The sequence below is a fragment of the Scyliorhinus torazame genome, chromosome 5, assembly GCF_047496885.1.
Source record: "Scyliorhinus torazame isolate Kashiwa2021f chromosome 5, sScyTor2.1, whole genome shotgun sequence".
Lineage (NCBI taxonomy): Eukaryota > Metazoa > Chordata > Chondrichthyes > Carcharhiniformes > Scyliorhinidae > Scyliorhinus > Scyliorhinus torazame.
Window position 1 is genome coordinate 134,582,171 of NC_092711.1, and position 13,913 is coordinate 134,596,083.

Sequence of the window (13,913 nt, forward strand, 5' to 3'; positions counted from 1 at the left end):
AGAGGGAGCTTTACTCTGTATCTAACCCCGTGCTGTACCTGTCCTGGGAGTGTTTGATGGGGACAGTGTATAGGGAGTTTACTCTGTATCTAACCCCGTGCTGTACCTGTCCTGGGAGTGTTTGATGGGGACAGTGTAGAGGGAGCTTTACTCTGTATCTAACCCCGTCGTGTACCTGTCCTGGGAGTGTTTGATGTGGACAGTGTATAGGGAGTTTACTCTGTATCTAACCCCGTGCTGTACCTGTCCTGGGAGTGTTTGATGGGGACAGTGTCGAGGGAGCTTTACTCTGTATCTAACCCCGTGCTGTACCTGTCCTGGGAGTGTTTGATGGGGACAGTGCAGAGGGAGCTTTACTCTGTATCTAACCCCGTGCTGTACCTGTCCTGGGAGTGTTTGATGGGGACAGTGTATAGGGAGTTTACTCTGTATCTAACCCCGTGCTGTACCAGTCCTGGGAGTGTTTGATGGGGACAGTGTATAGGGAGTTTACTCTGTATCTAACCCCGTGCTGTACCTGTCCTGGGAGTGTTTGATGGGGACAGTGTAGAGGGAGCTTTACTCTGTATCTAACCCCGTGCTGTACCTGTCCTGGGAGTGTTTGCTGGGGACAGTGTAGAGGGAGCTTTACTCTGTATCTAACCCCGTGCTGTACCTGTCCTGGGAGTGTTTGATGGGGGCAGTGTAGAGGGAGCTTTACTCTGTATCTAACCCCGTGCTGTACCTGTCCTGGGAGTGTTTGCTGGGGACAGTGTAGAGGGAGCTTTACTCTGTATCTAACCCCGTGCTGTACCTGTCCTGGGAGTGTTTGATGGGGGCAGTGTAGAGGGAGCTTTACTCTGTATCTAACCCCGTGCTGTACCTGTCCTGGGAGTGTTTGCTGGGGACAGTGTAGAGGGAGCTTTACTCTGTATCTAACCCCGTGCTGTACCTGTCCTGGGAGTGTTTGATGGGACAGTGTAAGGGTCTTTCTTTCGAACACAGTAAGAGAGAGGGGCTTGTTGGGAGTGCGGCGGCGGGGGGGTGGTTAGATCGACACCCGCAGATACAGGAGTGTGAGCGAGAACAGGTTTCGCTCTGCGTGCTGCAAGATCAGCCATCTGGTTCAGTCGCCTTGCCAACCCACCATCCCCTTTTCCCCACCGCGGTGTAAATTGTTGTGAGAGTTTGAATTGCCCACCCATTCACGATGTTTTCTTTGTGTCTTCCCAGGGGTCTGCGACCCGGGGTGCTGAAGGATCCCAAGTTGATGGGGAGCTTCTCCTTTTTTATCTTCTTCTTCACACTCCTCGCCCTGGCCAGGCAGGTACGGAGAGGCGGAGGGGCGTGAGGGGGAGGTGCGCGCTTCCCGTGCTCCGAGCGCTCCCCCGAAACTATCCCTGCCTCTGGGCACAGTAGCTGAAGAGCAAGATCCCGGGGCGGGGGGTCAGAGAAGGGTTTGGGGTCGGGCCGTCGGGGGTGGCGAAGGGAATCTTTGCCCCCTAACCCCCTCCCGCTAACCCCCACTCCACCAGCTGCCCTCAAATCCACCCTGAAGGCACCAGAGCCCCCATTGTTCTGGAGGGGGAAGACCCCACGGCCGCTACTGGGAGAAGGGTGGGGCGGGGATGGTGTCGGGGTCCTGCTCCGCGTCATCGCCTCGCAGGCCGCCCTCGCCCTCGAAAGAGAAGCTGACACAACCGTCGCCCGCAGTGGGCGCGTTGCCCTGTCGCGTCTCCCACAGGACAGCAGCTACGGAGCTCCAGAATGCGTGCAGCTGAGTCGCGGAGGAGCTATCGGAAGCGCCACCCTAAATATTGCAGGGGGGTGGGGGGGGGGGCGGTCGGCGGTTTGGGGTTGAGTAGCGGAGCGGTGGGGGGAGGGAGGTGGTCGAGGAGGGCCAGGTTCGGTCTGTTATGGGCCAGGCCTTAGAAACCCCAAAGTGTATTACGAAGTTCACCTGACCTACAACCTTTATGTTGAATTGGGCAAGGATGAGCACAAAAACTTTCACTGCAGGTGTGATTCATCAGGCGTCCTAGACACTTTAATCAAAACAAGGTTTATTCTAAGAATGCAGTATCTATATATAAAACATATATCTATCTATCTATATATATAAATATATATAAAAATAGTAAGAATTTGTTATCAATTACAAACATAAAGTCACCACCCAGTTACAGTAATCTATATATAACACTTAATAAATTCCCCCTTAACTGTTCCAATTCAATAACAAAATCCCATTAAACCAAAACCCCTTTCGAGGGTGTGGCCCAACACACTATTCTCACTGGAATGGGACAGGTTCTTTTCCTGAGATTCTGATCCAGGTCCAACCAGCAGATTTAAAGTCCTTCCGGAAAACAATTCAATCTTTAAACTTGCCAAGGCCGTTTTTCCCGCCCAATGTGCTGGAAGAGGGAAAATAATTCTTTATCCTTCTACAGTCGAAACCAGTCAAACTGAAACTGAAATTGAAACCCCAAACCCCCTCTCCACTCACAGCCACAGCCCAAGGTGCTACAAGTCACATGATAAGAGTCAAAACCTTTCTTAAAGGGGCACTCACATGACAGGTCAAAAGGTGCCTCGAAGGTCAATGGCGATGGGGGTCACTCTCTCCACACCAACCAAAAACCCGCCCGGCGCCGCGAGGTTAGTTCCCCCGCCACTCTGCGACTTGGGCTGAGGTGGTGGGGGCGCAGCGCGCGCGTTGCCCCGGGGTCGGAGCTCCAGCTGGTTCGCGAGGGTGGACCCCCCCGTCCCGAGCAAGGTGCCCGCTCTCACCTCCTGTTCCTGTTCCTTCACAGAACGAATACAGCTGCCGACTGGACTTCCTGTGGAAGAGGAAGTTCCGCCAGGAGAGGGAGAAGATTGAGACGATGGAGAACCTGAACCGGGTGCTCCTGGAGAACGTCCTTCCCGCCCATGTGGCCGTCCAGTTCATCGGGCAACGTCGAAAGAATGAGGTGGGAGCCCACGTCCGGGGGGGAGCCTGGGGTCCGGGTGGTGCTGCAAGGGTGGGAGGGAGGGTGGGGGGAGGGTGCCGGGCGGCAGGGGGAGGAACCAAGTGATGGGGACAGTCAGAATAGAGGTTCGGTGGTGGGCCGAGGTGGGAGATGGGCGAGTCAGGAACGGGACGGGGGGGGGGGGGGGAGTGTGGGGGGGGTCTGCTGGTCAGAGGCCGTCAGAATGGAGGGGAAGGAAGGGGAGAAAGTGGAGATCAGAGGGAGTCAGAGTGGAGGATGGCGGAGGGGATCAAAGTGGGTCTCGCAAGGCAGGGAGGAGGGGGTTCAGACTAAAGGTCGGAACGGGAGGCGGCTGCTGGACTGGAGATTGGGGTGGGGCTGTGAGTGGGGTAGGGGACCTTAGAGTGTCAATCGGGGAGTGAGGGGGGCCGTATTGGGGATCGGAGAGTGAGGGGGGACGTAGTGGAGATCGCAGAGTGAGGGGGGCCGTATTGGGGATCGGAGAGTGAGGGGGAACATAGTGGAGATCGGAGAGTGTGGGGGGACGTAGTGGAGATCGGAGAGTGAGGGGGATGTAGTGGGGATCAGAGAGTGAGAGGGGACATAGTGGAGATCGGAGAGTGTGGGGGTACGTAGTGGAGATCGGAGAGTGAGGGGGGACGTAGTGGAGATCGGAGAGTGAGGGGGTACGTAGTGGAGATCGGAGAGTGTGGGGGGATGTAGTGGAGATCGGAGAGTGAGGGGGGACGTAGTGGAGATCGGAGAGTGAGGGGGGAACGTAGCGGGTATCGGAGAGTGAGGGGGGATGTAGTGGGGATTGGAGAGTGAGGGGGACGTAGTGGAGATCGGAGAGTGTGGGGGAACGTAGCGGGTATCGGAGAGTGTGGGGGAACGTAGTGGAGATCGGAGAGTGTGGGGGAACGTAGCAGGTATCGGAGAGTGAGGGGGGATGTAGTGGGAAACAGAGAGTGAGGGGGACGTAGTGGAGATTGGAGAGTGAGGGGAACGTAGTGGAGGTCGGAGAGTGAGGGGGGAACGTAGCGGGTATCGGAGAGTGAGGGGGGATGTAGTGGGGAACAGAGAGTGAGGGGGGACGTAGTGGGGATTGGAGAGCGAGGGGGACGTAGTGGAGATCGGAGAGTGTGGGGGAACGTAGCGGGTAACGGAGAGTGAGGGGGGATGTAGTGGGGAACAGAGAGTGAGGGGGACGTAGTGGAGATCGGAGAGTGAGGGGGACGTAGTGGGGATTGGAGAGCGAGGGGGACGTAGTGGAGATCGGAGAGTGAGGGGGGACGTAGTGGAGATCGGAGAGTGAGGGGGGAATGTAGTGGAGATCGGAGAGTGAGGGGGGAACGTAGTAGAGATCGGAGAGTGATGGGGGACGTAGTGGAGATCGGAGCGTGAGGGTGGACGTAGTGGAGATTGGAGAGTTAGGGGGGACGTAGTGGGGATTGGAGAGTGAGGGGAGACGTAGTGGAGATCGGAGAGTGAGGGGGGACGTAGTGGAGATCGGAGAGTGAGGGGGGAACGTAGCGGGTATCGGAGAGTGAGTGGGGACATAGTGCGGATTCGAGGGTGAGGGGAACGTAGTGGAGATCGGAGAGTGGGGAGGAACGTAGCGGGTATCGGAGAGTGAGGGGGGACGTAGTGGGGATTCGAGGGTGAGGGGAACGTAGTGGAGATCGGAGAGTGGGGGGGAACGTAGCGGGTATCGGAGAGTGAGGGGGGACGTAGTGGGGATTGGAGAGTGAGGGGAACGTAGTGGAGATCGGAGAGTGAGGGGGGACGTAGTGGAGATCGGAGAGTGAGGGGGGACGTAGTGGAGATCGGAGAGTGAGGGGGGGAACGTAGCGGAGATCGGAGAGTGAGGGGGGAACGTAGTGGGGATTCGAGGGTGGAGGGAACGTAGTGGGGATCGCAGAGTGGGGGGGTAACGTAGCGGGTATCAGAGAGTGAGGGGAACGTAGTGGGGATTGGAGAGTGAGGGGGAACGTAGTGGAGATCGGAGAGTGATGGGGGAACGTAGCGGGTATCGGAGAGTGAGGGGGGAACATAGCGGGTATCGGAGAATGAGGGGGGAACGTAGCGGGTATCGGAGAGTGAGGGGGGAACGTAGCGGGTATCGGAGAGTGAGGGGGGAACGTAGCGGGTATCGGAGAGTGAGGGGGGAATGTAACAGAGATCGGAGAGTGAGGGGGGAATGTAGCGGGTATCGGAGAGTGAGGGGGGAATGTAGCGGGTATCGGAGTGAGGGGGGAACGTAGCGGGTATCGGAGAGTGAGGGGGTAACGTAGCGGGTATCAGAGAGTGAGGGGAACGTAGTGGAGATCGGAGAGTGATGGGGGAACGTAGCGGGTATCGGAGAGTGAGGGGGTAACGTAGCGGGTATCGGAGAGTGAGGGGTAACGTAGTGGGGATTGGAGCGTGAGGGGGAACGTAGCGGGTATCGGAGAGTGAGGGGGGAACATAGTGGAGATCGGAGAGTGAGGGGGGACGTAGTGGGGATTGGACAGTGAGGGGGAACATAGTTGAGATCGGAGAGTGATGGGGGAACGTAGCGGGTATCGGAGAGTGAGGGGGGAACGTAACAGAGATCGGAGAGTGAGGGGGTAACGTAGCGGGTATCAGAGAGTGAGGGGGTAACGTAGCGGGTATTGGAGAGTGAGGGGGGAACGTAGCGGGTATCGAAGAGTGAGGGGGGAACGTAGCGGGTATTGGAGAGTGAGGGGTAACGTAGCGGGTATCGGAGAGTGAGGGGGTAACGTAGCGGGTATTGGAGAGTGGGGGGGTAACGTAGCGGGTATCGGAGAGTGAGGGGGGAACGTAGTGGAGATCGGAGAGTGAGGGGGGAACATAGTGGAGATCGGAGAGTGAGGGGGTAACGTAGCGGGTATCGGAGAGTGAGGGGAACGTAGTGGGGATTGGAGCATGAGGGGGAACGTAGCGGGTATCGGAGAGTGAGGGGGGAACGTAGCGGGTATTGGAGAGTGAGGGGAACGTAGTGGGGATTGGAGCGTGAGGGGGAACGTAGCGGGTATCGGAGAGTGAGGGGGGAACGTAGCGGGTATTGGAGAGTGAGGGGAACGTAGTGGGGATCGTATAGTGGGGGGAAACGTAGCGGGTATCAGAGAGTGAGGGGGGAACGTAGCGGGTATTGGAGAGTGAGGGGAACGTAGTGGGGATCGTATAGTGGGGGGAAACGTAGCGGGTATCAGAGAGCGAGGGGGTAACGTAGCGGGTATCGGAGAGTGAGGGTGAACGTAGCGGGTATCGGAGAGTGAGGGGTAACGTAGTGGGGATTGGAGCGTGAGGGGGAACGTAGCGGGTATCAGAGAGTGAGGGGGGAACGTAGTGGGGATTGGAGCGTGAGGGGGAACGTAGCGGGTATCGGAGAGTGAGGGGGGAACGTAGCGGGTATTGGAGAGTGAGGGGAATGTAGTGGGGATCGTATAGTGGGGGGAAACGTAGCGGGTATCAGAGAGTGAGGGGGTAACGTAGCGGGTATCGGAGAGTGAGGGGGGAACGTAGCGGGTATCGGAGAGTGAGGGGGGAACGTAGCGGGTATTGGAGAGTGAGGGGGGAACCTAGCGGGTATCGGAGAGTGAGGGGGGAACGTAGCGGGTATTGGAGAGTGAGGGGGGAACGTAGCGGGTATCGGAGAGTGAGGGGGGAACGTAGCGGGTATTGGAGAGTGAGGGGTAACGTAGCGGGTATCGGAGAGTGAGGGGGTAACGTAGCGGGTATTGGAGAGTGAGGGGGTAACGTAGCGGGTATCGGAGAGTGAGGGGGGAACATAGTGGAGATCGGAGAGTGAGGGGGTAACGTAGCGGGTATCGGAGAGTGAGGGGGGAACGTAGCGGGTATTGGAGAGTGAGGGGAACGTAGTGGGGATCGTATAGTGGGGGGAAACGTAGCGGGTATCAGAGAGTGAGGGGGGAACGTAGCGGGTATTGGAGAGTGAGGGGAACGTAGTGGGGATCGTATAGTGGGGGGAAACGTAGCGGGTATCAGAGAGTGAGGGGGTAACGTAGCGGGTATCGGAGAGTGAGGGGGAACGTAGCGGGTATCTGAGAGTGAGGGGTAACGTAGTGGGGATTGGAGCGTGAGGGGGAACGTAGCGGGTATCAGAGAGTGAGGGGGGAACGTAGTGGGGATTGGAGCGTGAGGGGGAACGTAGCGGGTATCGGAGAGTGAGGGGGGAACGTAGCGGGTATTGGAGAGTGAGGGGAACGTAGTGGGGATCGTATAGTGGGGGGAAACGTAGCGGGTATCAGAGAGTGAGGGGGTAACGTAGCGGGTATCGGAGAGTGAGGGGTAACGTAGTGGGGATTGGAGCGTGAGGGGGAACGTAGCGGGTATCAGAGAGTGAGGGGAGATCATCAAAGCAGAGATTGGGGAGCGAAGGGAGGGGAGTCGGTGGAGATGAGGGGATATGAGAGCGGGGTATGGGAGCGGGGGTATGGGAGCGGGGGTATGGGAGCGGGGGTATGGGAGCGGGGGTATGGGAGCGGGGGTATGGGAGCAGGGGTATGGGAGCGGGGGTATGGGAGCGGGGGTATGGGAGCGGGGGGTATGGGAGCGGGGGGTATGGGAGCGGGGGGTATGGGAGCGGGGGGTATGGGAGCGGGGGGTATGGGAGCGGGGGGTATGGGAGCGGGGGGTATGGGAGCGGGGGTATGGGAGCGGGGGGTATGGGAGCGGGGGGTATGGGAGCGGGGGGTATGGGAGCGGGGGGTATGGGAGCGGGGGGTATGGGAGCGGGGGGTACGGGAGCGGGGGTACGGGAGCGGGGGTACGGGAGCGGGGGTATGGGAGCGGGGGGTACGGGAGCGGGGGTACGGGAGCGGGGGTACGGGAGCGGGGGTATGGGAGCGGGGGTACGGGAGCGGGGGTATGGGAGCGGGGGTATGGGAGCGGGGGTATGGGAGCGGGGGTATGGGAGCGGGGGGTATGAGAGCGGGGGTATTGGGGTGGGGGTATGGGAGCGGGGTCTATGGGAGCGGGGTCTATGGGAGCGGGGTCTATGGGAGCGGGGGGTATGGCAGCAGGGGTATCGGAGCGGGGTATGGGAGCGGGGGTATCGGAGCGAGGGTACCGGAGCGGGGGTATGGGAGCGGGGGTATGGGAGCGGGGGTATGGGAGCGGGGGTATGGGAGCGGGGGTATGGGAGCGGGGGTATGGGAGCGGGGGTATGGGAGCGGGGGGTATGAGAGCGGGGGTATTGGGGTGGCGGTATGGGAGCGGGGTCTATGGGAGCGGGGTCTATGGGAGCGGGGGGTATGGCAGCAGGGGTATCGGAGCGGGGTATGGGAGCGGGGGTATCGGAGCGAGGGTACCGGAGCGGGGGTATGGGAGCGGGGGTATGGGAGCGGGGGTATGGGAGCGGGGGTATGGGAGCGGGGGTATGGGAGCGGGGGTATGGGAGCGGGGGTATGGGAGCGGGGGTATGGGAGCGGGGGGCATGGGAGCGGGGTGTATGGGAGCGGGGTGTATGGGAGCGGGGGGTATGGGAGCGGGGGCATGGGAGTGGGGGGTATGAGAGCGGGGGTATTGGGGTGGGGGTATGGGAGCGGGGTCTATGGGAGCGGGGGGTATGACAGCAGGGGTATCGGAGCGAGGGTACCGGAGCGGGGTTGGTGAAGAGCCCGGGAATCTGGGATGTCTGAAGGTCACTGCCGCTGGGATTAGGGTGATGTGGGCCGAGCAGAGGGTGGATTACAGCCGCTCTCCCTTCCCGCACCTCGCCCAGTCCCGTCCACCTGACTCACGCCTCCCCCCCTCACTGCGATCTCTCCCTCAGGACCTCTACCACCAGTCGTACGAGTGCGTCTGCATCATGTTTGCCTCAATCCCGGACTTCAAGGCGTTTTACTCCGAGACGGACGTCAACCACGAGGGCCTGGAGTGCCTGCGCTTGTTGAACGAGATCATCGCCGACTTCGACGAGGTATGCATCTGCTGAACTGTGCCGCCGGTCGTCCCGGCGACGGGAATCGCGCGGTAGTCATGCATCTCCTTTCTGACCACCCTGACCCCCACCCCGCCAGACATCCCGAGCATCGGATGCGTTAATTGCCGATCTTCCGAGTTCCACGTCCTCCCTCGGGTCGACGGCCACGAGAGTCGCCGAGTGGAGCAACAGTACAAACACGAGAATGCCAAATTTCCGAGCGTCGCCACTCATTTCTCCCGCGGGCGGGGGCAGTGGCGATTTGCTCTGCCTGTCAGCTCTGATTGGCCGAGGGGTTGCCGGGGAGACAGTATCGGGGAAAGCCGATAGGGTCCCCGAGCTCCATTTGAAAAAGAAGACAAGGCTCAAAGCTTGAAGTGGTTCCTTTTGAGTCCAGCGTCACCAAAAGCGACCAAGGGAACAGGGCTGGGCTCGCTCTGGAGACGGCGTGAGACCTGGGGAGTGGGGGGAGAAATCCTTCCGATTTTAAAGACGATGTTGCTGTTTCCCCACAGCTCCTCTCCAAACCAAAATTCAGCGGCGTGGAGAAGATCAAAACGATTGGGAGCACCTACATGGCGGCGTCGGGATTAAATGCTGCCCTTGGGCCGGAATGCCCTCAGGTAAGGGGGTGGGGCGGGCGGGGACGCGGGGAGCAGGTTCTTTCCGGTGCTTTCAAACTTCCTCTGTCCCCCTCCCCTCTCAATGGAGTAGGGTTAGAATCCAGAGAATCCCTACAGTGCAGAAGGACGCCACCCGGCCCTTCGGGCCTGCACCGACCCTCCGAAAGTGCGCCCTAACCTAGGCCCACTCCCCCGCCGCTTTCCCCCATCACCCCGCACATTGATTGCGGCCAATCCACCGAACCTGCAGAGCTTTGGGAGGAAACCGGAGCACCCGGAGGAAACCCGCGCAGGCACGAGGAGAGCGTGCAGACTCCGCACAGGCGGTCACCCAAAGGCCCGGAATCGAACCCAGGGTCCATGCTAACCACCGTGCCACTGGTAAGATCATTGACAAGATCACGGCTTACCGGATCGCAGTCCTTGCCTTCCCACTCCCCCCCCCCAATCACCCTGAACTCTCTTGCCCAGCAAAAATCTGTGATCGGGGTGACCTTTAAGGGAGCCTGTCGTGAAACATGGAAACAAACGTGGCAGCGTATACACTGAAAGGTTTCCCCTTCTCGGGGGGGGGGGAGGGGGAATCTAGAACTGTGGGGAGGGGGGCACAGTTTGGAACAAGGGCCCTCCCATTGAAGACGGGGATGAGGAGGAGTTTCTTCTCTCAGGGGGAGGCCAGTCTGTGGAATCCTCTCCCCCAGAGAAGCAGCGGAGGCTGCGGGGTTCACCGGCTGGTGCGCGGTCAATTCCAGCCCCACAGGCCCCAGAGCCACAACACAAGTGAACTAACCAATAATTCTCAATAAAAGTCCCCAAATCTTTAGCCCTTGGCTGCCCAATAATTACAGTCACCAGGATTGTAAGCGGTAACACAATTACTGTTTATTTCTTTTCTTTTTTAAAAATAATTTCTATTCTCCTTTTTCACATTTTCTCCCGCATTTACACCCACCAACAATAAACAATAATCAGTAACAAATATGTCAATCCCCATATCAACAACAACGATCCCATCCTCCCACCAAACCTCAAACATCAGCCCGCATGTTCACATAAACAAATGACAAAAAGGAATCAGGAATCACCCATAGTCGCCATTAACACACACAGCCCCCCCCCCCCCAACCCCCCCCCCCCAACTAATGTTCGATGTGATCCAGTTCTTATGCCCATGAATTGTAGAACCCCTCCATCCTTCCCCTCAGTTCAAACTTAACCTTCTCAAGAGTCAAGAATTCCAGCAGGTCCCCCCGCCACTCCAGGGCACAGGGTGGAGAGGCTGATCTCCAACCCATCAGGATTTGCCTTCGGGCGATCAACGAGGCGAAGGCTACAACATCTGCCTCCATTTCCAACCCTGGCTGGTCCGACACCCTGAATATGGCCTCCCGGGGGCCCGGGTCCAGTTTCACGTGCACCACTTTAGAGATTACCCTGAAAACGTCCTTCCAGTAATCCTCCAGCTTTGGACAGGACCAAAGCGTATGAACGTGATTAGTGGGGGCCCCCCCCGCAATGTTCACACACATCTTCTACTCCTTCAAAGAATCGGCTCATCCTCGCCCATGTGAGGTGTGCTCTGTATACCGCCTTCAGCTGTATCAGCCCCAAACTCGCACACGAGGTGGAGGCATTCACTCTCCGGAGCACCTCACACCAGACCCCCTCCTCTATAACCTCTCCCAGCTCTTCCTCCCACTTTGCTTTGATCTCTTCCAGTGGTGCCTTATCCTCTTCCAAAATAGCTCCATAAACCGCCGACACTGCCCCCTTCTCCAGTCCCCTTGTCGTCAGCACCTCCTCCAGCAATGTGGAGGCCGGTTCCTCTGGGAAGCTCTGTATCTCCTTCCTGGCAAAATCCCAAACCTGCATGTCCCTAAACACTTCTCCCTGCTCTAGCCCATACTTCGCTTCCAGCTCCCTCAATCCTGCAAACGGACCCCGAAGAAACAAATCTTTTAGCGTCTTAATCCCCTTCTCCTCCCATTTCCGAAAACTTCCATCCACCTCCCTGGCTCAAATCTGTGGTTCCCCCGAATCGGCATTTCCCTTGACCCTGCCCCCAACCCGAAGTGTTGGCAAAACTGCCTCCAGATTTTCAATGAAGCTATTATTACCGGACTCCCTGAATATTTCCCCGAGCTATCGGGAGCGGCGCTGTTGCAAGTGCCTTCAGCCCCGACCCCCTGCACAAACTCTCCTCAGTACATCAGGTTCGGGAGACCCAAACCCCCTGCCTGCCTACCCCTCTGTAGCAGCACCTTTCTCACTCTGGCCACCTTCCCTCCCAATATAAACGAGGTAATTATCCCTTCAATCTCTCTGAAAAATGCCTTTGGCAGGAAAATCGGTCAGCATTGAAAAATAAACAGGAATCGCGGCAACACATTCATTTTAACCGCCTGTACCCGACCCGCCAGTGACAGAGGGAGACCATCCCACCTTGCCAGATCGGCTTTCACTCTCCCCACCAAACTAGTGCTGTTGTACCTGCGAAGCCTCCCCCACTCCCGGGCAACCTGCACCCCCAGGTACCTAAAGTGAGTCCCTGCCCTACGGAATGGCAGCCCCCCTACCCCTGCGCCCACCCCCGGCCGAGACACCACAAAATATTCACTCTTGTCTAGATTTAGTTTGTACCCCGAGAAAGACCCAAACACTCGAAGCAGCTCCAATATTCCCCCTATCGACACTCGGTTCCGACACGTATAACAGCAGATCATCGGCACATAAGGACACCCTATGCTCTATCCCCCCCCGCACTATTCCTTTCCATACCCTTGAACCTCTTAATGCGATGGGCAATGGCTCAATCACTAGTGCAAACAGCAGGGGGGACATAGGACACCCCTGCCTCGTCCCATGGTGGAGAGAAAAGTATCTCGAGCTGATGTTATTTGTGTGGACACTCACCCTTGGCTCCTTATATAGTAGCTTTACCCAGTTCACAAATCTTGGTCCAATCCCAAACTGCTCCAGAACTGCCATCAAGTACCCCCATTCTACCCGATCAAACGCCTTCTCGGCGTCCAATGCCACAACTACCTCTGTTTCCTTCCCTTCCGCCGGTGCCATAACCACATTCAAAACCCTCCTAATGTTTGAAAACAGCTGCCTCCCTTTCACGAACCCCGTCTGATCCTCCCCTATCACCTTCGGAAGGCACTCCTCCAGCCTACCCGCCAGTACCTTCGCCAATACTTTTACGTCCACGTTTAAAAGTGATATGGGCCTATACAACCCACATTCCGTCGGATCCTTATCTATTTTTAGCAACAGAGAAATCGATGCCTGCCCCAAAGTTTGTGGTAACACCCCCTTCCCTATCGCCTCCTCAAACATCCCCACCATCAGGGGTGCCAGCTTGTCCTTGAATTTTTTATAATATTCCACCGGAAACCCATCCGGCCCTGCCACCTTCCCCGACTGCATCCTCCCAATCGCATCCTTTATCTCCTGCTCCACTATTGCTCCTTCTAATGTTGCCCTGTCCCCTTCCCCTAGCCTCGGGTACTCCAACCCATCTAGAAATTCCTGCATCTCCCGGTCTCCCCCAGGTGGCTCTGACCTGTACGACCTCTCATAGAATTCCTTAAAGACTTTGTTGATCTGATTTGGAGCCACCACCAACTTCCCTGCCCTATCCCTCATCTGAAGAATTTCTCTTGCCGCTGCCTCCCTCCGGAGCCTAACCTGCTAACATACGCCTTATCTCCATGTTTTAAACTGCACCCCTTGCTCGTCTCAGTTGGCGCACCGCCTTCCTGGTGGACAGTAGGTCGAAGCTCGCCTGTAGTTCCTTCCTCTTTTCCAGCTTCGCCGGGTCCCCATCCTCTGCATACCTCCTATCTACCGCCAACATCTCATCTATTACCCTCTGCCGCTCCAACCTCTCCTCTTCGTCCACCCTGGCCTTAAACAAAATTACCTCACCCCTCACCACCGCCTTTAGAGCCTCCCAGACGACTGCCTTCGACACCTCACCCGTACAGTTGAAACCTACATATTCCTTAATTACCTTTTCAATTTTCTCACAAAACACTTGGTTCCCCAAAAGCCCCACATCCAGTTTCCACCCCGGTCTCTGCGCTGCCCCTTCTCCAGCACCATATCCACCCAATGTGGAGCGTGATCTGACACTGCAATTGCAGAGTATTCCGACCCCTTAACCGCAGCCAGCAAAGCCTTTCCCACCACAAAAAAGTCGATCCGCGAGTATACCTTCTGGACTGCTGAGAAAAACGAGAATTCCCGTTCCCTTGGGTGCAGGAACCTCCAAGGGTCCACCCCTCCCATTTCCACCATTAGCCCAGCCAGCGCCTTCGCGACCCCCCCCCCCCCTCCCCGATGGGACCAGCGAGTGCAGCCGTGACCTGTCCAACCTTG

General features: G+C 57.7%; 1 protein-coding gene across 1 annotated transcript in view; it reads left to right on the forward strand.

Annotated features, from left to right (window-relative positions):
• LOC140419821 (adenylate cyclase type 2-like) overlaps positions 1 to 13,913 on the forward strand; it is a 170,278-nt gene that overhangs the window by 143,638 nt on the left and 12,727 nt on the right. Inside the window, exons 20-23 of the mRNA XM_072503843.1 lie at positions 1,213 to 1,306; positions 2,796 to 2,954; positions 8,755 to 8,901; positions 9,420 to 9,527. Coding sequence (XP_072359944.1) covers positions 1,213 to 1,306; positions 2,796 to 2,954; positions 8,755 to 8,901; positions 9,420 to 9,527 — 508 coding nt within the window. The remainder of the gene's footprint in view (positions 1 to 1,212; positions 1,307 to 2,795; positions 2,955 to 8,754; positions 8,902 to 9,419; positions 9,528 to 13,913) is intronic.